Genomic DNA, 22943 nt, shown 5'->3' with positions numbered 1-22943 from the left:
TTCTTCTTCTCCTTCTTCTTCTCCTCCATCTTCTGCTGTGATGGTGACACTTTTGGATTGGTTTAGAGTAGAGACTCTAACTGTCTCTACTCTAACTGTCTAACATAGGTGATAGGTATTGGGAAATCATTGTAAATAAAGTACATGTAGTTCTTAGAATAAAAAGCCAACACCACCCCAAGGGCAGGGACTGTGCCACAACCCGACCTGCTGGACAGATCTCATCAGGTCAGAGAAAGAATGGAATAGATAAGAGAAAATAAACAACCTTGAAAAGCAGAACCAGCGAATCTTGACGTCTTCTTCAGTTGTGGGACTGGGAAAAAAAAGACTTTCTAATACCTCAGGGTCATCTCAACCACAGAAACCTTAGACCTCCCCACCCAGCCCATTCCATGACTCCATGATTTCTGTTCCATTTCCCATGGAGTGCAATCCATGTGAAGAAATGCTGGACCCTCACTCCTGTTCCCTCCCAGGGAGCTGTAGCCCATCTCTAGAGCAGTGGGATGGATTCCCAAGGCTGAGTGCTCTCTCTGCACCTTGGGGCTGGGTGTGGGGAGAATCCCAGCAGGTTTTTATTGGAAAGTGAAGGGAAATATGCAGCAGTGGTGTGTTGGGATGCTCCCGTACAGCCTGTGTGTGTGAAATTAGCCCTGGAGCCTCGCTCCAGACTGGCAGGCAGCTTAATTGCTTTTTGTTAGCAAGCTAAAGGATTCATTTGAAGGTGTAGAACTGTTTGTCTTTTTGCTGGCTTTGGCCTAATTACATGTAACCCATGGACTTGAATCACATTGTTAATATTCATCTGGTGTTTGCAGAGCCTCTAAATAGAGGCACTCGATGTGCTCCAGCCTCACAGGCTGCATCTTCTGTTCTTAGACCAGACAAAGCTTGTGCTCCATCCTAGGATCCAATCCTGCCTCTCCTGTGAGAACTGGCAGCAGAATCAGGAGCTTCAGCCTTTCTGTTGCTTTTAATCTTTAAACCACGGGAGTTTATGTGTCCCTGGGAACCACCATGGCCAAACCATCTCGGGGCTTATTCAGGGCAGAAAAGTTACTCTTAAGAAAAAAAAAAAAAGAAGAGCTTGCAATCTGTAGATGAGCCCTGGCTGATGTAAGATATTCCAGGGAGTTTGCTGACATTTATTTTTGGAATTTTCAGGGCTGGGCTCTGGGGATTTTTGGTGTGGTTAACACCCCAGTGCCCTGCCTGACAGGTCAATAACTCTCTGCCCATTTCGTGTGAGCAGCACAGCAAGGTTTGCTCTTGCTACATGATAGAAGCTGAAGTATCCAGATGGAACCACATAGGTTGCAGCCCCTGCATTATCCCATCTTTTATTTAGGCCTGACAAGCTCAATTAGCATTATCTTGTGCTTCTGCATCGAGGGGACTCTTGTTAGAAAGGCAGGAGAAAAGAGGAAAAGTGAAAGATAAAGGGAGAATATTACTGAGGAAAAAACAGTGAAATACTAAAAGGGATTTATCTGGGAAGAGCTTTCCCCTGGTACTGAACAATGGAAACAGCTATATTACTAAGAATTCTCTGAAATATGACTTTTTAGCTGCCAGTGCTTCAGAGATTTCCTTTTGCAACACCCTGCAGTCTTGCAAATAAATGGATGCTGATCATACAGGTGAAAGAGGATACACACAATCACTCCTAATTAAATGGGGATGTGATTAATAACCTGTTTCTGTTTGCTGGTCCTGTTCCCTGTAGCCACTCAGCTACAAGCCCTGTTTTTTGGGGGAGAAAACAGAGCCTTGTCTCCTGAGTCAGTGCTATCTGCACAGCTCAAGGTTCACTTACAAGCAATCTCATAAATTAATAATCTGTCCCTCCCCTTTGGCTCAAGGATGGATTTAAATGGTCAGGACACAAGATTTTTTAATTTTTGAGCAATTACTCAATTTTTGGCAGCTAAGCTCAGGCACTGCATTTAAGCAGGCTGCCTTCCAGAGGTGTTGGGCACCTGCTGCTCCCTCTGGTGCTGTGACCTTTGCAGGCTCACTAAAACACATAATCCAGCCCCACTCCTGTGCTGAGGAAAGGCAGTTTATGGGCAGCCATAAAAGAGCAGAACACTGAGGCATTTGGTGCCTGAACACTTGCACAGAGTCGTGTTCCTGCCAGGAGCAGGGAGGGGACACGAGGAGCAGCAGCCTTGCCTTTGGTTCTGAGCAGATCAGGGAATTCTGAGATCTGGGGAGGTGAAGCCTGGCACCTCCAGAGACCCCTGCCAGCCCCAGAGGCTGCTCCAGCCCAGTTTCACAGTGTTCTGCTCCATCCTCAGCAGGACACCGTGACTCACAGGCTGGATTTTGGTTTCTGGGCTCTGCCTGTGGTTTGTCCTTCCCCTTTGAAGTTCGCCTGCAGCAGCTCAGCTGGAGGAGCCAAGGTCAGACCAAGTGCTTGCACACAGAGTGGTGAATTCTGCAGTGCTCCTTCCTGCCAGGGCACGTTTGTGCCAGGGATTCACCCTGGCTGTGTCCAGCAGGGAATCCAAGGTTCCCATCCACCTGCAGCAGGTGGCCTGGACTGACAGACTGAGCACCCTGAGGCCAGAAGAGAGAACTGAGTTTGATTCCTAAGCTTGGGACTGGTTGCTCAGAGAGGAACAGGCACTTTCTTGAGCCCAGCAGTATCTCCAAGTGTAATGCAGATGTGATACCTTTAGCAATGAGAACTTTATGGGCTCTTAGAATGGCTTGAGTTAAAAAAAGACGTTTGAAGATCAAATCCCATCCTGACTGGCTATGCAGAAAAAAATCAAAGACAATCTTCTGGAAATAGGGCAAGTAAAAACGAGGCTAAGTTTGTTTATTTTTTGCCTTAGCACTAACAGAGTCATCAGCACTCCCACACTTTGTGTTACCCATAGCTGCTCAGCCCTCCAGTTCTCCAGGACATGTGAGAGCTCCTTGGTTTTCACCTGGCTGGAGTTGGTGAAGTTATCAGCACAGATGCCCCTTATCTCTCTGACCTTCAGCATGAAAAGAGGCTCTTATCAGGCAGTGATGGAGGAGAGAGAATGGATGGCGGGAAGAACAAAGCCTTGGTGGTACCTTCCTGCTGAGGCTTTTAGAGAGCTGATTCTCTGCATGACCTTCCCACTGCTCAGATTTATTTGACTATTAAAAACTGAACTTAACTGGAATATGACTGCAGAAACAAAAAGGTGTCAGTTCCCATAATTTAACTGCAATAAAACCAGCACAATCCCCAGTTCTCTGTGTTTTCTCCAGTATAATATTCCCTGGCCTTCTCGTTAGCTATCGTTGCTTCCATCCAAGATGCTGCTGGGAGATGAAAAGTATTTGATATATATCTATATATCTACATATAACCTAAATACATTGTGGATTGCAGCGCATTGCAAGCCATAATAAAAATTTTAATTATGAATATCTTCTGCACATGGAAGTTATAAATAGCAGAGATGCTAAAGCATGCATTTTCCAAGTACAAACAAACTGATTCCCTGGGGCTGGCAGAAGCAGCCAAGGCTCTGGGCAGGGATGGGCAGTGCCACAGATCCTGGGTCTGCTGGGCTGTCACCCAGGGGGGAATGTCCCTGCTCTCTGCCCCACCTGGCGTGCTCAGAAGCCACTTGTGGTTTCCTTTTCCATTGCAACCAACCCCATTTCCATAATTCCTGAGCCTCTTTGGCTGTGCTCCAGAATGGAGTCCAACTCATAACAAAATGCAGGTCCTGTGCTGTGTCTCGTTGGCATTGCACTGGCCATTCCCAAGTGGGGGGCCTTGGACACTGCAAAATTAAGGACATTTTTCCTCACTTCCTCCATTACAGTGTGTTCTTTCACAGGCTCTGCCATGTGGGATCTTCCCCAGCTTTCAGGTTCTGAAGGCTCACAGTCCCAGTGATGGCTTATCTGCTATATAAAAGTGTGCATTTGAGTTTTTTCCTTTCCTTGTGCTGTTTGCTTTCCTAAGAGCCTTGCTGCCTTTTGCCAGACTGTCGCAGACATCTTTTTTGAAAAATCCTTTCCTTAGGATTTTTCCTCCTGAGAAGCTGAGAGGCCTCAGGAACAAAATGCAAACAATGGTTATCTGCTGCTGTGGAATGCAACAGGTGCATCTGTGATTGGTCTCATGTTGGTTGTTTCTAATTAATGGCCAATCACAATCAGCCGGCTCGTACAGAGAGCGGAGCCACAAACCTTTGTTATAATTTCTTTCCTATTCTATTCTTAGCTAGCCTTCTGATGAAATTCGTTCTTCTATTCTTTTAGTATAGTTTTAATATAATATGTATCATAAAATAATAAATCAGCCTTTGAAACATGGAGTCAGATCCTCGTCTCTTCCCTCATCCTGAGACCCCTGTGAGCGCCGTCACACCAGACAAGCTCTTACCTGAAGTCATTTACCTGCATCCTGGTCCAAGAATTCACTTTCCTTGTTTTCCAGTGCTGGTATTTATTTGTGAGCATTTCCTCAGGACCTGCCTCTGTTCCTTTTATGTGCTGGAGCCAAAATTCCCCTGTGTCCCCCTTGGAGCTGCATCCTGGGGAGCTGCTCTCCCTTTCCCCCCACACTGCCCTGCCTGCTGCTGCAGGGGCTGCTCCAGGTGGGTTTTCCCTGATTTTCCTCTGCCAAGGGCTGCCTGTCCCAGGGCACTGCACTGCAGCTGCTGCCCAGGACTTGCCTTGTGCTCCTCAATGCTTTCATCTCTTCTCTGGCTGTCTCATCCCCTAACTGTTCTAATTGCTTTTCCTAATGCTAGGTTGTCCTCCTTTAGTAATTTTTTCTTGTATTATTTTGGAGATTGATCCTATTAAGTTCTTACCCCTCAGTATGTCATCCCCAGCATTGAAAGCAAAGTCATTTGTTGCCAGCTGCAGCTGAATTACCTATGCATTAATTGACTTTGTAGCTTCCTGATTTTCTCACAGACTTTTCCTTTCTATGACATCCTTTCTTTTGAAAAATGTTAAGCACTACTTACGTCAAATAGCCTGCTTGGAATTTTGCTGCTTGCTTCTCTGAGCTTGTCACCAAACCCCCGAGCTCTGCTGATGTTATTTCCAGTTTGCCTGACACATATTACAAAATTAACAGCTTTGAAACAGCACAAGAGTTGCCTGTGTGGAGCTCTGTAAAGATTAAATTTCTCCTGACCCTCTTTCTGCAGTGCTTTCTGTTCAGGACACACAAGGGCATCTTTCTTGTGCTAGCCTGCTTGAAAGCCAGCCCTGATACATTTTCTGTGCAGTTTCCTGCTCTGGGTTTAGCACAGAGTAATAAAGAGGCACGTGGAGAGAGAAATGTATTGAATAGAGCCTAATGACTTCTCTTAGGCTTTGCAGCACTGCTAATTACACAGCAAAAAAGGCACCTTTGAAGTTCCTGTGCCTCTGGGGCAGCCAGCCTCCCTTGCTCAGTAGCCTGCAAGGTAAATGTTCCATCTCCTCCTTCCTTCCTAGAGCGAAGCACGGCTTGGGCACATCCTAATCCTGTGGGGCTGCTGCTGGTGGCTGTTCCTGGGGTGGGACAGCAGCAGAGAGCTGCTCCTGCTGCAGAAATCACTGCAGCTCCTGCCAGCACTCCTGGCACAGCTAGAAAGCGTCCCAGCCCTCCTTGAGAGGCTCTCAGCCACAGCCAGCCAGCCTGGTCCCCAGGGCACTGTCAGAGCCATCTATGTCTGCATCTGACAGGCAGCAGCCTGATTGCCAGCCTAGCCCACTGCCTGTTGTGTAATAAAACACAAGAAAGGCTCACACAGCCCTTCTGGTGCCAGCCAGAGTGATGCTGGAGATCTGTGACCGTGTTCACAGGGGTTCTTGAATGAGGGAAGAGATGAGAATGTTGACTCCATGTTTCAGAAGGCTTGATTTATTATTTTATGATATATATTACATTTAAACCATACTAAAAGAATAGAAGAAAAGGTTTCATCAGAAGGTTAGCTAAGCTAAGAATAGAAAGGAATGATAACAAAGGCTTGTGGCTCGGGCTCTGTGTCTAAGCCAGCTGGGCTGTGATTGGCCATTAATTAGAAACAACCACATGAGACCAATCACAGATGCACCTGTTGCATTCCACAGCAGCAGATAATCATTGTTTGAATTTTGTTCCTGAGGCCTCTCAGCTTCTCAGGAGGAAAAATCCTAAGGAAAGGATTTTTCATAAAAGATGTCTGCGACAGGCTATCCCAGGGCTTCCAGGGGTGTTAAGAACTTAAGAGCCAGGAAATGGGACTCCCATGCCTTGATTTGCCACAAGCTTTCCAGGGATGAGCTTCAGCTCCTGTGTGCTAAGAGGAATTCACAGTGATTCCCTGCACCAGCTCCCAGGCAGGAGGGAGCTGGAATAACTCCTGGAGAGCTCAAGGAACCTGGAGCCTGTGGCAGAAGTGTCCACCTCATGCAGAAAGCTGACAGCACCTTCCCAGACAGCTGGGTCTGTGTGGCTGGGTCAGGACTCACTGCTGTCATTGGCAAAGTATGACCCAACCTGCATGGCCCAAGGAGGACAAGTGATGGAAATCTTTATAGAAAACATCTCAGAAACTGTAAACAACACATTTTCTACACAGAGATGAGGACGGAGATTAATCTCTGAATTACCATGGATAATTAGTGTAGCAGGTAATCATTTAAAATCTGGCACATCTGTGAATACATCACTTTGACTGAATTAGAAAATATTTGCAACTGCTACAGTGAAATGGCTTCAGCCATCCCACAGGGAAATCTTTGTGGGAGATTAATTCTCACTTCAAATGGCAGAGATTTGCAAGAGGATTATGTGGCCAGGATGACACATTCACATTGTGATAGGAAGTGAGACAGGTTTTTTTTCCTCACAGCAGAGCCAGTGCTGGTTCTTTTGAGTTCATGGATTCTTTGAGCTTGAGGGCTCGGCCCTCTTAAGTGTGGAGTGTTTGATAGCTGAAACGCTGAGCAGTGCTTGAAAGAAAATGGTGACAAGAACAAGGGTGAGAGAGACAGAAGCTCTCAAAGAGAGGACACTGAAATCCCAACTTAGATTCAAATTCCTGAAGCTGCAAGGTCACGCTGGCAAAGCTAGTGAATGTGGGGTTTGAGCTCATTATAAATGTTCCCAAAGAGTTGTCATCTAAGAACACTGCATGAGGCAGCACAGGGCTGGGAGGATCCTGCACTCACTGCTCAGACTCAGGCAGCTCCCAGAAATGTGTCTCTTGCCCAGGGGCCAGCAGGGGAAACACTGCAAACCTGGAGCACACCTGGTGGGGCCACACTCCCAGCCAGTGCAAGGACTGATGTCCTGGCTCTATGTCCCAGGTGCTCCAGCTTTGAACTGGGTACAGAACAGACGCTGAAGTGTTGTTTTGGTGCTCAGCACAGGGAGGAGAGTTCAGGGAGCTGTAGCTTTGTGTGAGGATTTTATTGCTTACAGCACTAAGGAGAGCTCTAACCAAGAAAATGGTGGTTTCCTGGCACACAAAGACATTGTCAGTAAAATTGAAGCATCTCGTTGCTGTATATTTCCAACACAAAACTGCTGCCAGGAGCTCTCATCTGATTTGTTCAGGTTCACAAAACATCAAGGTGAATAATTGAGACAGGCTGCGTTTGCAAACTCTGGGGAATTTGCAGCAGCAGAACAAGAGAAGGGGAGAAAAGACACTTTGAGCTTGGTACAGAGGGTCTGGTCTGTCTTTTCAGAGAGGATGTGGTGCACTTGTTGACTGAGACGGCACAAGAAGAAATGCAGGTGGGGTGAAGCCAGCATCCACAGACGCAGCCAGACCAGCAGGGATTTGTTCAGACCAGCCCGAGGGAAAAGCCTTGCTGAGCTCCACAGCTCTCAGCTCTAGGACAGCCTGTGTAGTCACAGAACTCAGAATGGTTTGGGTTGAGATCACCTTTTCCAAGCCTCTGCCCTGGGCAGGGACACCTTCCATAAGAGCAGGCTGCTCCAAGCCCTGCCCAGGCTGGCCTGGGACACTCCAGGGATGAAATGTCCCATCCAGCTATTTTAAAAATGAAAGAACAAAAAGTTTTAAAAAAACCCACTTTGTGCAGAAAAGCTTTTTAAGCCTTTTCCTTCCTTTCCCAGAAACAAATTTGCAATCCCCACGGTAGACATTTGCCTTACCTTCCTCTTCCAACAGCATCCATCATCCAGTGCCAAACTGCATCAGCCCAGGATGGGCCCTTTGATGCTGTGCTGGAGGAAACTGCTGCCAAGTCCCCACTCCTGATCCCACTCTGACACCGGGCCTTTGATGGACTCTGGTGGAGGGGAGGGGTGGATTTATCACAGAATATCACAGAATATGCTGGGCTGGAAGGCAGCACATTCACACCCACTCCTGTGTTGACAATGAACTCAAAAGATCCGTCTCTATCCAAAATAAGTCTTTGCATTTTCCTTCAGGTCCTGCCCTGCCCAGAGCTCCCCAGCTGCCCCAGGCAGTGCTGCCAGGTTTAGTTCCTGCTCAGCCCCAGCAGGGCTGTGTAATTTAACCCTGGGCTCATGCAGATCTTCCCCTACAAAATGCTGTAGATGCTCAGACCAGCAGCGTGCAGCTGCCACTGGGCTTTTCCTGGTAAAGAGCAGGGGAGGTTTAGCTTGGATACCAGGAAAAATTCCTTTTCCTAAAGATTTGTCCAGCATTGGCACAGCTGCCCAGGGCAGTGGTGTGGTTCCCCATCCCTGGAGGGATTTAAAAGGAGGGTGGATGTGGCACTTGGGGCCAGGGCTTAGTGGTGGCAGCCTTGGGGAATGGCTGCAGTTGATGATCTCAGAGGGCTTTTCCATGAGAAATTATTCTATATCCAGGTGAAGCACAGAAAGTGCAGCTCAGGCCCCTTCTCCCCCCCCTCCCTGGTCCCTCTGGGCTCACCTGGCCTGCAGTGCCCATCGTTCCTCTTGTTTCAGCTCAGGCTGCCCAGACCTGGAAAGGCTCAGGTGGAACGATGGGCATGAGGGAGCTCCTAGGTGAGGGCAGGGAGCAGCCAGCCCTGCTTCTGGAAGGGGCTGAGGCAGAGACAAATGAACTAAAAATGAGCAGGAGTTGTTCTTTTTTCTTCTCTTTTTTTTTTTTTTTTTTATTTAATGGTCTCAGTTATTCCAAACTGCTTTTTTTTACTACCCAGGACTTCATTTCCAGCAGCATCAACTCGTGATACTTCACAGCAATGCTGCAGCTCACCTGTTTATGGAGTGTGATGGTGTTCGAGGAAAAAGGGGCATGACAGGCTGCACCTCTGAGCTTCCCTGAGGCTTGCAAAGAGCCCCTGTGGTAAACTGGCAGGGGACAATGATGTTCTGGGCTGGTTCAGGCCATCTGCAGAGATTAATGTGCTCCTGGGCCACTGAGACAGTCATTCTAAATCCAGGGCTGCACATAATTTGAATACATTACCAAAATGGAGTTCAGCTGCACCTCACTGTCAAAATGTGAGCATATTTTACCCGTGTCAGGGCGCTGGAGCATGGCCAGAGAGCCAGTGTAGTAATTTTTTGGGTAGATGTTCAGCAATATTTTATTAAACTCCCTGTCCTACACTTCAGTGCCTGCCTGCCAGCACTGCAGCCCAGCACCCCTCGCTCAATAAGCTGCTTGCTCCAGCCTCGCTGAAATCTCCTCAGAAAATTAAACTCCTGCATTGTCCTTTTCTCACACCTTGTGCTGTTCTTAGCCTGAATCACCGTGGCTCTGGTTTAATCTGGTGTCAGACGCTGTTCGCGCAAATGCTGAAATGTCAGAACCATCAGCTTAGCGCTGCTCTGCAGAGGTAACAACACACACTACACCACTTCTGCTCAGTGTGCTGGTGTCAGCTGCGTTCAGCACAAATTATTTCCCCCCCTTTTTTCTGCCTAATGTCAGAATTTCTGCAGAACCTACAAAGCAGTGGCATTTTTTTCAACTTTAAAACTAGCACAGAGCAGCACGAGATCTGGTTTGGGTCTCTGCAGCATCTCTGGCTGCAGGGAGCTGCCTCTGCCCTGGTGTGGGAGAGAATATGCACTGTGTTACTGGGTTGGCTCCACCATCATTAAAAATAGACTAAATTTTGCTCCCCAAACACAGTTATTCTGAAGTCTGTAAGGTCAGTCTCTTCCATAGCTCAGCATTCCTTTCCAGGGGACTGTATGGAGCCTGTGTCTGTCTGTGCAGCTGTAAAATGGTGGTGTTAACTTCCCACCTCCACTTTGTTGGGGTGAAAAACACCAGGGCACAGCAAGCCATCATAGTGATAATATAACTACAAAACCCACCAACCCAAGAGTAAAATGTCTCCTGGCTTCTGTAAGGATAATGCAGAGGCAAGATGTAAAATACGGCGCACATAAAATGTGTCATTTCCTTATAAGAGCAGAATTAATGGAGGCTATAAAAAACAAATCAAAAACCACTATGGAAGACCTTTTTTCCCAGGGAAGAATATGAGAATTCATTGGATTTAGACATGAGGAACGGTGGTTTGTGATAATAAAAGTGCTAGCAAAGGGCAAAATAAGAAATGTGTTTTCTTGCTTCTTGCATTGGTGAGCTAATAAGCACAACTTCTTAAGGACAAAGCTGGCCTCTAGCACAGGGAATTCTCCTTGCTGGGTATCGCTCTCCTCTGGCCTCTAGCACAGGGAATTCTCCTTGCTGGGTGTTGCTCTCCTCTGGCCTCTCAGTGGTTGGTATTTTTTCACTCCAGTTACATTTCACACCAATTTTTTGACGCCCACCCCCAGCGAGGGAGATGTAAGGAGTGACACTGCTCTGCATGCAGCTGGGGAAATCCCTCACACCTGCCCTGCTCAGCCTGGCTCCAGGAACAGCTGCCTGCAGCTGCTGATGGTCTCTGCTCTCCTCCCACAGGACCACGCGGACATCGAGTGGAAGTTTGCGCGGACGAAGCTCTGGATGAGTTACTTTGATGAAGGCGCCACTCTGCCCCCTCCCTTTAACATTGTCCCCAGCCCCAAGTCGGTCTGGTACCTTTGCAAGTGGATCCACAACCAGCTGTGCCCAGGAGATGACTCTGACAACGAACAGAAGAGGCACGAAAACCTCAAAACATTCACAGTAAGGAGCTCACAGGCTTGTGCTTGGTTTCTGGAGGGTGTTGGGGATATTCAGGGTTGTGAGGGATCAGCAGGGGGTTGCTGGATCATCACTTGCTGTCTGGGTTTGAAAAGCAGGAGCCTCCTCTGAAATGGAAAATGTAAACCCCCTCCCTCCAAATTATTATGATTTTGAAAGTAAGAAGCTCTCAAACAGAGATATGGGAATAGGAATAACATTTCTTTACTAGGAAAATTAAAATACAAATGCAATAGTACAAACAAACAAAGCCCTGCCAGAGCCAGAGCAGGATCTGCCCCCCTGTGTGTCAGGGGGTGGCACAGCCCCATCCCATGGGGGCTCAGCCCTCCTGCAGTGCCAGCTGTGCTGCTGCTGGAGCAGGGATCCTGCACAAGGGGGGAGTTTTCCTCTGCAGCTCCAGGGCTGCTGCAGATGGGCCTGGGCTCCCTCTGGCAATGCAGGGCAGCAGAAAGCTGCTCCTCTGGCAATGCAGTGGGCAAAGGCTGCTGTGCTGCTCCAGGCTCAGATTGGATCCAGGTAGGAATGCTTGGCTCCTCCCCTGGGCGCAGCATCTCCCCATGGGATGCTGGAATTGGATCAGCCCCTGCAGGGACACTCAGTGGCCATGGACAGCAGAGATCTCCTGGAGGGAGGGTTGGCTGTGGGAGAGATAAAGAAAAAACTGCTCCATGGACAGCAGAGAACTGCCCCAGCTCTGACAGATAATGATAGAATACACCCCCAGCTAAACCTGAGGCACTTGCTCAGAGCCATGGGGAGCTCTAAAGGCAGGAGCAGACAGGTGACACCCCTGTGCCTTTCTCTTTCCAGGAACGTCACGCTGACAACCTGATTCAGAATCAACATTACCAGGTAAACTTTTGGGCACATAAAGTTTTTACTTGCTGTTTCTTTCTCCTCCTCATTTTCCAATACTTCAATTCTTGCTTGCTTCCAGAATATATTTTGATAAGTGTAGGTCCTCTAAGAGGATTTAGTTTATCATGGATTAAAGCATTTCCTCGTTGGAGGTGGACGGTTCAGTAAACCTGTCCTTGCCTTTCAGCCCCTCTGGAATAGTGGAAAACTTGCAGGTATCAATGTGGCTGCTGAAGTCAAGGTCACATCCCCGTTGCCATCAGGCTGTCAGGACATCCTGATTAAAACTATTTCTGCAGCATTTTTACACTCCTGAATTGTTCCTCTCTTGCTCTTCTTTGTAAAGCACCCCTAACTCAGACTGTGCTTGGGATATTCTTTTGTTAGGGACAGCTCAGGAAGGAGGAATGATTCCTTTATTGAATCTTGCTGGTTTGTTTATTCTCAGCCTGCCTGTCATCAAGTACTCATTAAACTCAACCTACAAAAGGATGAAACTTCATTAAAAACACCAGCTTCAGCCCTTGAATTCAGTGGGATGTATTATGCCAGCACGCTGGAAGGAAAAAAATTCTCCAAAATGTTAGGTGGTAGTTAGGCTCCACTGCCAAAAGCCATTAGTAATTTGTCTTACTTAAGACATCTCCTGCTTTCTGAAGAGCACTTTTATCAGAAGTTGGTGGTTAACATAATTAGTCACCTCTGACAACTGACATATGGTGCTTTCTGACTTCACAGCACAGCTTACGGCTGCGACATTGAGATCTCTTAAAAACCTCCCAGCAAAGCCTCACTGCAGACACCATCTTCAGCTTGGTGTTGCTCAGACTTATTTGTGAAGGGGGAAGATGCAGGGCAGGCTTGGAGCAGTCTCTTCCCTGCACACAACAGGCACAAACAGCCTGGGTGTGTTTTGGCTGGCACAGATCAATGTGCAAGCTCAAAGCACCAGTTTGCTTCCATGAAGCCATCAGGGAGGGACATGAGCAGAGCAAAATGGAGCTCATCCAACCAAAAACACGGGGTGTAGCAGACAGGTGACACAGAGGAGTGAGAGTCCCTGGAGAAGTCACTGGGAGTGTGATTTGGCCCTTCCAGTGCTGCCCACGGATGGTGCAGCCACCCTTAAAGGAGTTTCTGCCCTTGGGGAACACTCAGGCAGCTGCAGATGTGGTTTGAGGTGAATATCCATTGACCAATGGGATCCTGGCTGTTCTTCACATTATTTATTGCTAACACAGCCTCCTTGGCTTCAAATACTTGATAAACCACCTTCAGATGCCAAATTTAGCCCATCACGATACGCAGTGTGCGCATGAGATTGGTAATTGTAAAACCTTTCAGCAGCTGAGATTAAAGAGCACATCCAAGAACTGCTTGGAGAGAGCACTCCAAGATTTTTTTTTCTACATGACTTGCACATCTACAAACCCCAGCACAAAGCAACTGCTTTGCCTTTAAAACCGAGTTAACAGCTAAAAACTGAGCATCCATAAGATGGAAGCTGTATCACCCCTTCCCAAGGTTTGCTCTGCTTAAAAGGAAGCATTTTGTTTCTGGTGGTGAGTGGTTTTTAACCAGCAGAGTCAGGACAGCTGCTGTTGGCAAGAGCTCAGGGAAACACAGCAAGAACAGAGTTTGGGCTGATCCGACCTGTTTCCTATTCCAGGAAGTGATAAGAAATCTTGTGAAGAGATACGTCGCTGCAATGATAAGAACTTCCAAAACCAATGAAGGTTTAACTGAAGAAAACTTCAAGGTAATTTATTATTCCTCAATAATAATTTATTTTATTAATTCAAACAGCCACTTGCAGAGCTTCACTAACTTGTTAAGGTGATTTGTGATGTGTGGAAATAGGATTGTGACTGGAGCTGGGAATGTATCTGATGGGTCTGTGGGGTTTTGTGGGCAGAGTGAGTTATTATTGAGTGTCTTCCTATATGACCACCTCCCATATTTTAATATACAATGTGCTATGCAGACAAAAGCATTGGAAAAGAGTAGGAATGAAATATGTGATTTGAGTGAACATCACATTCCCAATCCTAATGCAGACAGAGCCAAAGAATGGGTTGGGGTTGGTGGATGTTAAGAACATTCACCAACAAATGTAAATTTGGGCCTATTAGTCAGACAAGATTCCTGCCATATTTCAGCAGTTTTCCCTTTTCTGTAACTTTTTTATCTGACTTTCTGGGGTGTGCTGGGGGGGTTGATCAACAGGGCCAGTCCCCAGCCTTTGGAGACAAAAGCCTTGTCCCCAGTTCTCAGCACTACCAACACATTTCTGTGTGACACTGGACATGGGTGTGACATTCTTGTGTGATTTGGTACCAGCCACTGGCACAGCTGAGCCCTCCCGAGGGAATGTGGTCATTCTTTCATGTCAGATAAAGCTGCTGGGAATAACTCCTGTCTTCTCTTGCCCCAGGAATTAAAACAGGACATCTCGAGCTTTCGCTATGAAGTTCTTGACCTCTTGGGCAACAGGAAGCCCCAGAGGAGAAGTTACTCTACCAGCAGCACAGAGGTGTCCCAAAAGGAGGAGACAAACGAGGACAATGCTGGAGAAAAACCCAGAGCCAAGAGCGTGTCCTTCAATGTAGCCAACAAGAAAAAGGACTTCAACGTGTCTGCCCTGATTAAAACCATGTCTGGGATCAACATGGTGGAGGAGAAGCCAAAAAGCAATGGGATCAGCAAGCGCTCCTTCGTGCGCAACGGGAACCGCGTCCAGAGACTCTCCAGCGCCAAGAAGGAATCCTTCAAGAGGCTGGGCCTGCTCTTCTCCAAGATGAACGGCCACGTCCCCGAGCCCAGCTCAGAACCCATGTACACCATCTCAGACGGGATCATCCAGCCACACTACATGTGGAAAGACATTAAATATTCTCCCATGGACAGAGAGAGAGAAGAGAATTGTTCCAAAAGTGAAATTAACCTCAATGAGGTGGCCTACAGTGGGAACACGAGACTCACAGGACAGAGCAAGGAGTGCCCTGTGGTTTGTACCAGTTCCCTTCACTGTGCTTCCAGTATTTGTTCCTCTAACTCCAAACTTATAGACTCGTCAGAGGATGTGTTTGATTCCTGGGGAGAGGCCTGTGACTTGTTTATAAACCAGTGGAAAGAAGGGCAGGAGGATCACGTTACCACTCGGCTCTGAGCAAAGCTCTCTTAACTCTCACTGCAAAACTCACCCAAGTATTGGTAATTGTTTGCTCTCATCTGGTTCAGCATCACTGTTTCCTTTCTGTCCACAGGTGAAAAAAAAGTGTAAACCTACTTATGTTATAGCCTATTTTATAGCCATCTGCACCTTTTTTAATTTACTTTTTTTTTTACATTCACTAATACTAAATGAATGGTTTCACCATTTATGAGGTTGCCATAAACCACAGGAATCCCTCTGGATGCAGTCTTAGTCTCCAAACCGCACAGACTTGAGGCATGCAGGTGGCTGAGGAAAGGATTTCTCCAGTGCTCCCATCATCATCCCACCCCAGCTGGGTTTCAGTGCTGCTGTCCAGCACCATTGGCTCTGCATCCTGCTCAGTGTTCCTCATCAACACAAACAACTGTTCAGCAGGAGGCTGAGAATCACACTGAAAATGTTTTTTAAAAGGGTTTTGACCTATAACTGGTGGTTTTTTGTTTCCTTTAAGCAATATGACTTCTTTTGGTTGTGCTTGTTTTTTCAGGCCACTATATTAATATTGTAAAGTATTACTGAATATGAAACCCCTTTGATCATCCACCTGGAACATGTTTTTGTTGCTAACATGTTTGCTTATTTACCTAATTTCCCTTTTGGGGAACAGAAGGACTTTCCAATTAGGCTGACAGTGGGAGCCAGCACCTGGCCTTGCCTCCAACTCCTGTGTAGATGAACTGAAAAGAAAACGACCCAAAACAACCCTGACTGCTTGAAATACAAACCTCAGAGTAGTTTCTAATAGGCTGAACCAAAACCCAGCTCTAAGCCTTGCCCTTATTTTGCAATTCCTAATTTTACTTCCAGTGCTGCATTCAGTTTTTCCTGCCTCTCTGATGGGTGCCAGGGGAAATCCATCTCCTGAGGGAGGGCATCTTCCCTGGGCCCCTGAGCTGCAGGTCTGAAAAGAAGCCTGAGCAAAAGCTGCAGCAGCATGGAACAGCTCTGCACGTCCTTCTCTGAGGTGCAACAAAAAGCAGTGTGCCAGGAGATGGTCTCTTTTATTATCTTTTATTTCCCCAGCTGTGGGGGTGTCTGGACAGGGCTTAGCACTGTCACTGCTGCTGCCCCAGGGAGCATCAGAGGGGGGAAGAAAACCCCATCAAGGGCAAGGTGGTTGAATTCTTAACAGGGATTTTTAGGAGGTTTTATTTTAATTTTTTAACAAAGGGATACTTGAACTTTGTTCTGCAGTGTTGCTAAGAAGCACAGATGATTGGCACTCTGCATCACCTCAGAGCTGGTCTGGGTCAGCTGCTTCCCAGGAGCTCAGGAATGGGGTCATTCCTGTCCCCATTCCTGTCCCCATTCCTGTCCCCATTGCTGCCCTCCTGCAGGGCTCTGCTCCCAGGAGGGGCTGTGGAGCTCCAGCATTTCTCCAGGGTGGCTGCCAGCAGTCACATCACCTGGGAACTGGTTGTGAATTGCCTCTGGAGGAACAGAATGCTGGAAAATCCACGCCTGCCCCTGGAGCAGGTCAGACTCCAGCAGCAGGGGCAGGAGCAGCCCTGCTGGCAGCACGGAGGGTCAGGGGGATGAGGGATGCTGGAACACCTGCAGCTTTGCCTGAGTTTTAACCCTGCTTGCCTCCTCTTGTGGGGGAAAACTCCCCTTGTGGAATTTTTCCTTTGGGCACTCGTGCAGCTTCACCCAGCAAGTGGAACACAGAGAGAAAAGTGGGTGCTGCAGCAGCTGCTGGGGCAGAGCTGAGGTGCCAGCGCCCCAAACCCAGGGCAGTGTTCAGTGCAGACCCAGGGCAGTGCTCAGTGCAGACCCAGGGCAGTGCTCAGTGCTCAGTATTGACCCAGGGCAGTGCTCAGTACTGACCCAGGGCAGTGCTCAGTGCTCAGTGCAGACCCAGGGCAGTGCTCAGTGCTCAGTATTGACCCAGGGCAGTGTTCAGTGCTCAGTGCAGACCCAGGGCAGTGCTCAGTGCAGACCCAGGGCAGTGCTCAGTGCAGACCCAGGGCAGTGTTCAGTGTTCAGTGCAGACCCAGGGCAGTGTTCAGTGCTCAGTGCAGACCCAGGGCAGTGCTCAGTGCTCAGTGCAGACCCAGGGCATTGCTCAGTGTTCAGTGCAGACCCAGGGCAGTGCTCAGTGCTCAGTGCAGACCCAGGGCAGTGCTCAGTGCAGACCCAGGGCAGTGTTCAGTGCTCAGTGCAGACCCAGGGCAGTGCTCAGTGCAGACCCAGGGCAGTGCTCAGTGCTCAGTGCAGACCCAGGGCAGTGTTCAGTGCAGACCCAGGGCAGTGCTCAGTGCAGACCCATGGCAGTGTTCAGTGCTCAGTGCAGACCCAGGGCAGTGTTCAGTGCAGACCCAGGGCAGTGCTCAGTGCTCAGTGCAGACCCACGGCAGTGCTCAGTGTTCAGTGCAGACCCAGGGCAGTGCTCAGTGCTCAGTGCAGACCCAGGGCAGTGCTCAGTGCTCAGTGCAGACCCAGGGCAGTGCTCAGTGCAGACCCAGGGCAGTGCTCAGTGCTCAGTGCAGACCCAGGGCAGTGCTCAGTGCTCAGTGTTCAGTGCAGACCCAGGGCAGTGCTCAGTGCTCAGTGCAGACCCAGGGCAGTGCTCAGTGCTCAGTGCTCAGTGCAGACCCAGGGCAGTGCTCAGTGTTCAGTGCAGACCCAGGGCAGTGCTCAGTGCTCAGTGCAGACCCAGGGCAGTGCTCAGTGCTCAGTGCAGACCCAGGGCAGTGCTCAGTGCTCAGTGCAGACTCTGTAGCTCCAGGGCAGCCCTGGTGTTGGGATAAACCAGCAGCAAGAAGCAGAGACTCCAAGCCATTTCTGTATTCCTTGCTTATAATGACAGCAGTCTTGTTCTCAGCAGGCAGTGAAAAACCCCAAATATTTAAGCCTCTGGATGTGTTAGTTAAGGCAGAGTGAAAGGCATTTTTGTATCAACAGATTTCAGGCTTTCACACTAATTGCAGGGTTAGGGTTGTCTTTGAAAACTGCATTTCCTCTTCCCTCATGGAAGGCTGAGCAAACTGACATTGGTGGTACACGAGGAGACTTGCAAAACCCGAGGGGGGAGCAGCTGGCTGGTCCTTCCCTCAGGAAATCAGGCACCCCTGGCTGGGGGAGCAAATCCATCGATGGGGGAGAGCCACAGGCAGAACCCACCAAGGCAGTGATCACAATAAAAGCCCCACGGGTCAGGAAACCAAGCTGAGCACATTTCTGCAAAGATAAACATGAGCAGGAGCTGCTGCAGGGGGGTGAATTGGGGTCCTTTGGTGCCTCACCTAACCCAGGCTGGGAACTCTGCTTGATGTGGGGCCAGAGAATCTTTGTGGCATTTCCTGGGTAAGGAGGAAGAATGAAAACAATTCAAGTACAGTTATGCAGATTACATCAAATTGGGCCGGGAACTGGGTTTGTGTCCTTGGACAGCAGAAAGGCTTTGAAGTGCTCAGTGAGAACAAGCACCCAGCGCTGGTGACGCTCACACGGTGTCACTTGAATGCATTACCAGGTACAAACAGCACAAAGAGACGGAATTAACTCAGCAGTGCTGCCCCCAAAAATGCAAAAATCCCTTCCCTGCAGGCTGTGTGAGTCAGATTCCCCTGCTGGTGCAGGAAGGGCAGGGCTGGGAGCTGCCCCATGGCAGTGGATGGCAGATCTAGAGGGGGAGATGCTCTCTGGCCCCCTGGCTGGGGCTCCCTGGGCTTTGTTCCACGACTGAGATCCTTCCTTGCTCCCAACTATGAATGAGCTGACTCTGGAATTCAACACCAATATTTGATTTGGCTGTGATTAATACACATGTCCAGGAATTTGAAAAACTCAAATTGGTCCCCCCAAAAGGCAAAATTCTCTTTGATTGCATCTATGCATCCCCATTGATAGCAATAGATTTTGGAGCAGCTGGTGAATTATTATTATGCTAAAACAGGAGCATCAGGGGAGCAAAATTGAAGTAGCTTCTGAAAAATACATTTGATAAAAAAAAACCCCACCCAGGTTTTGCTTCATTCACTTGCAGCACAGTATTTGGGACTGCACCAGTATTTTTCTGCTTTCAAGTGCTCAAAAATGAAAGTGTGTTTTAGTGAGAGTTGTTCTTTCCTTCAGAGAAATCAGTGAATGACCCCTGTGCTGTCTTGGGTCAGGGTAGGAGCTGATGGAACACTTGAGTTTCTCCTGTGAGGAGTTAAACTTTTCCTTGCCTCAGCTGGTTCACACCTGGCCTTTATTCTGTGGGCTTCAAGAAGGACCCTTGTATATATGCAAGGAGTTTGGGGTTAGGAATAACAGAGATTTTTCAACCATTTGCCCTTTCTTAGGTTTCTTGCTCTTGAAGTTGCATTTTTCTCACCTCCCATCCCAGTGTCATTTTTCACCTGGCTTTGTAAAGCAGCACACCTGCAAATGGTCATGGAATTATGGAATGGTTTGGGTTAAGGGACTTTAAAGTTCTTGTTCCAGCCCCCCTGCCATGGGCAGGGACACCTTCCACAAGGCCAGGTTGCTCCAAGCCCTGTCCTTGGACACTTCCAGCGATGGGGCATCATCGCCAATTAAAAAATTAACAAATAACACCCAGGGTTAAGAATTTAATAGAGCTGGGAGGTGTTTGTACTCAGGTCAGAGATTACCTAAATTGCTTCAGAAACAAGAAATTAACTGAATTATCAGTGCAGGTTATTTGGATAACTGCATTTGTACATGGCTCACTTGCTGGTAAATATGTAAATACTGCTGTGTTTGTAGCCGTGTCCCCTCAGAGGAAGCATGGGCAGGTTCAGAGCCAGGAGAGAGCTCAGCTCCACTCCCTGCTCTGCCTCTGCCTCCCCTGTGACCTTGGGCAAGTCACTCAGCCTCTGGAATGCCTCAGTTTCCCCATCTGTAAAATAGGGATAATAATACTCACCTACCTCGCAGGGGGGGTTAGTTCAGTGTTTAGAAGCACTTTGCAATTTAAAGGCGCTATATACAGTACGTAGGTAACACTGGTAGCAGTAGTAGGTACTTTTATTTTCTTACAACTAATTCAGGTTAGGATTTAACTGTTATGTCTGTTATGATAATTTTCCATGTAGGAAACTCGCATGGTTTCCCCATGAAGGGAATTTAGGGGACTTCTGCAGTAGACAGAGAGCAGGAGCAGCATACCCTGGAAGCCTAAATTCTGCCACCTTTGCTTTTGTGATTTACGCCTCACCCCAAATGTCACCTTCCTGTATTTGTGTTCCACCCCTTTCCCCACAGCCCCTGTAACATGATTTTTAGCAGAAACAGCCACTGTAAATATTAAGAGTATTTAAATAAATATATTAATGTATGACTATAAACCCTTACCTTTGAAAGAGGTTAAAATTGGTTGGTACAACAGGATTCTAAGCACGGGGGGGGCTCCACAGGCAGCTCAGCACTGGTGCACACCAGGGTGGGGCTATAGGGAAATTTCACATCGTCACCTCTGTGATCATCACCTCTCACCCCATCACTGGCAAGGAGAGCTCACCTGGGTGTCACAGGAGGGCAGAGGGAGGCTGGGACTGGAGCAGGGTGGCCCTGCTGCCTGCTCTGCCCCAGGAGAGGGGACAGCAGCTCTGGGCACCCACCCAGGCAGCAGAGGGTGGCCAACGCTGCGGCTGCTGGGGGAGCCTGGACAGCTGGACACTGTCCCCTGCATCCCTGGCAGGGGCTCCTCACCCAGATTTCTCTGTACAATGTGTTTTCTTTAGTGTTCACTCGGGATAAAGGCCTTTGGTTTGAACAAGAGGAGCTCTGAGAGGGGACTGGCAGGGCAAGGGCTCTCTGAGCACTCTGAGCTCCTGCCAGGGACAGGAGCACGTGCAGGTCCCTGCCCTGGGGACCTGGATGTTATTGACAGGGATATCTGGACAGTGACAGCAGTGTAAGCAAGGATCTGAATCACCTCTGGGGTTTCTAGCAGCTGGAAACCACCCAAGCACTCACTGCTCTCACACCGTGACGTGTTTGTCCCCCTTCCCTTCTCTTTGGTGTTGCTCCTTTCCAAAGGAGCAAAATCCCAAAGAAAAGCATGTTTCAGTTAACCAGGAGGAGTTCAGTGCTGGTTGAACTCTCCTTTAACCAGTCAGCTCCTCCTGCAGAGTCCACCCCTGTCCCACAGGCAGACAAAGCTCTGTGCAGCCTCCGAGGCTGATTCCCAAAGGATCAGGACCCCCCTCCCACCTCTGCTGCAGTTCCACACACAGAATGGCAAAAAATCCATCCAAACCATCCCAGCCACCAGGGCTGCCTGGAGTTAATGAGGGTTGGGGTTTAACTGAGACCTCCTGGAGGTGTTTTGGGATGGGACCCCTTCCCCCCAAGGGGCATTTCCAGCCCCCTGGCACAGCAGCCCCAGCTGAGGAGGGGCCAGGGCTGCTCACACCTTCCCAAGTGTGCTGCAAGCATCAGGCACCCTAATTAATGTCATGGTGAAATTAATTGGAATCAGGGAGACTGTGGTGGATAATGAATCCACTCTCTGGAGAAGCATCTAAAGTAAACTGTCCCCCAACAGAATCTGCAGTTTTCAGTGAATGTGTGACTTGAAACAGCTATAAAGTCACTTCCTCACTGGACTTTTTTTGGAGGAGATAGGGAATACTCTGGGCTAGCCACATCAGCTTATTTCCTAAACATTTATCATTTGATTAAATTTAATTTTCACACTTCTTTCCCCATTTCAGGCCCTTTTTAATGAAGAGTAATTTCTATACTATTCATGTAACTGCCTCCACCCAGACCAACAACTGCTCTGGAGGCAATTCATGACCAAGAACCATTGTTCTAAAAAGAAAACATGTTTCATCTAAAAAAGTACACTTAAAAAGCAAAAAGCATTTGATCCTCATCTTCAAAACCTTTGATAGCATTTTGTGCTTCAGGGAAACACTTTGACCTGCTCTGTTTTTTTTTTTAAGGTGTGCAAAGCAAAACAAAACCCCCAAGCAGAACAGCAATAGAGCTCAAACCACCCACAATTTCACATCTAGTTCATTCCTCCCATACAAAATCCTGCTTTGGGCTGGAGGAGACCTCTGAAGATCCAGTCCCACCCTCTTGTCTCCTGACAGCCCCTTCTCCATCAGTCCCAGCCGTGGGGACACCAGTGCAGCCTGTCCCCATCCCCGCTCAGCACAGCCTGGTTTGGGGATTGTTTGGGGGATTTTTTTTTCCTTTCCCATCCCATTGGAAGCATTCCCACATCAGCAGCACCCCTGAGGCAGCAGAGATGCTGTGCCCAGGGCTCAGAGGTGCCCCAGGAGGAGCTGACAGAACACTGTGATACCTTTAGCCAGCAGAGTGAGGCCTTTTGACTATAAATAGCTGTTTTTCAGCAAGGGGGCACTTTTGGGTCTTAGCTATTTTTCTGGCTATTGTACAGTTATTTAAAAACTACTGAAGGTGTTTATAAGGCAGGTCTGGGAGCTACAGGGCTAAGGATTTTGAGAAGCAAAAGACAGTAGCAGATGCTTGAGTATTCTATTTTCTATATGGGAGCCCTGGAGACCTGGGCTGACTCTTCAAGTTTTTTTAGCAATCAAGTTTTATTGTCAAATTAAATCTTCATTAATAAAAAAAGCAACCACAGAAACAGCATTCACACCCAAGCATATTTTAGAATGCCATTTTGTTTCATGGAATAAAAAAAAAAAAAGTGAGGCTTTTTTCCATCCTCTCACCCCCTTCTTCTTTATTTTAGTTTTGCTCAAAACCTCCAAGGCCTTTTCCAGGCAAAAGAGCCTTTACATGTTGTAAGAATTTTGTGTATGCAAAGACAGAATGGGGACCTCAGAATCTGCCAGTTGAGTGGT

The 22943-nt window shown here is 48.1% G+C and overlaps 1 protein-coding gene across 1 annotated transcript in view; it reads left to right on the top strand.

The window, feature by feature from the left end:
* The window catches only part of TRPC5 (transient receptor potential cation channel subfamily C member 5), a 99394-nt gene extending 84295 nt beyond the window's left edge, over nt 1-15099 (top strand). The window contains exons 8-11 of the mRNA XM_030967598.1: nt 10845-11051; nt 11883-11924; nt 13600-13689; nt 14365-15099. Coding sequence (XP_030823458.1) covers nt 10845-11051; nt 11883-11924; nt 13600-13689; nt 14365-15099 — 1074 coding nt within the window. The remainder of the gene's footprint in view (nt 1-10844; nt 11052-11882; nt 11925-13599; nt 13690-14364) is intronic.
* Nucleotides 15100-22943: the final 7844 nt, after the last annotated feature.

This window comes from Camarhynchus parvulus, chromosome 4A (assembly GCF_901933205.1).
Source record: "Camarhynchus parvulus chromosome 4A, STF_HiC, whole genome shotgun sequence".
Lineage (NCBI taxonomy): Eukaryota > Metazoa > Chordata > Aves > Passeriformes > Thraupidae > Camarhynchus > Camarhynchus parvulus.
Note: the sequence above shows the minus strand (reverse complement) of the source record. Positions and strands in the feature narration are given on the sequence as shown.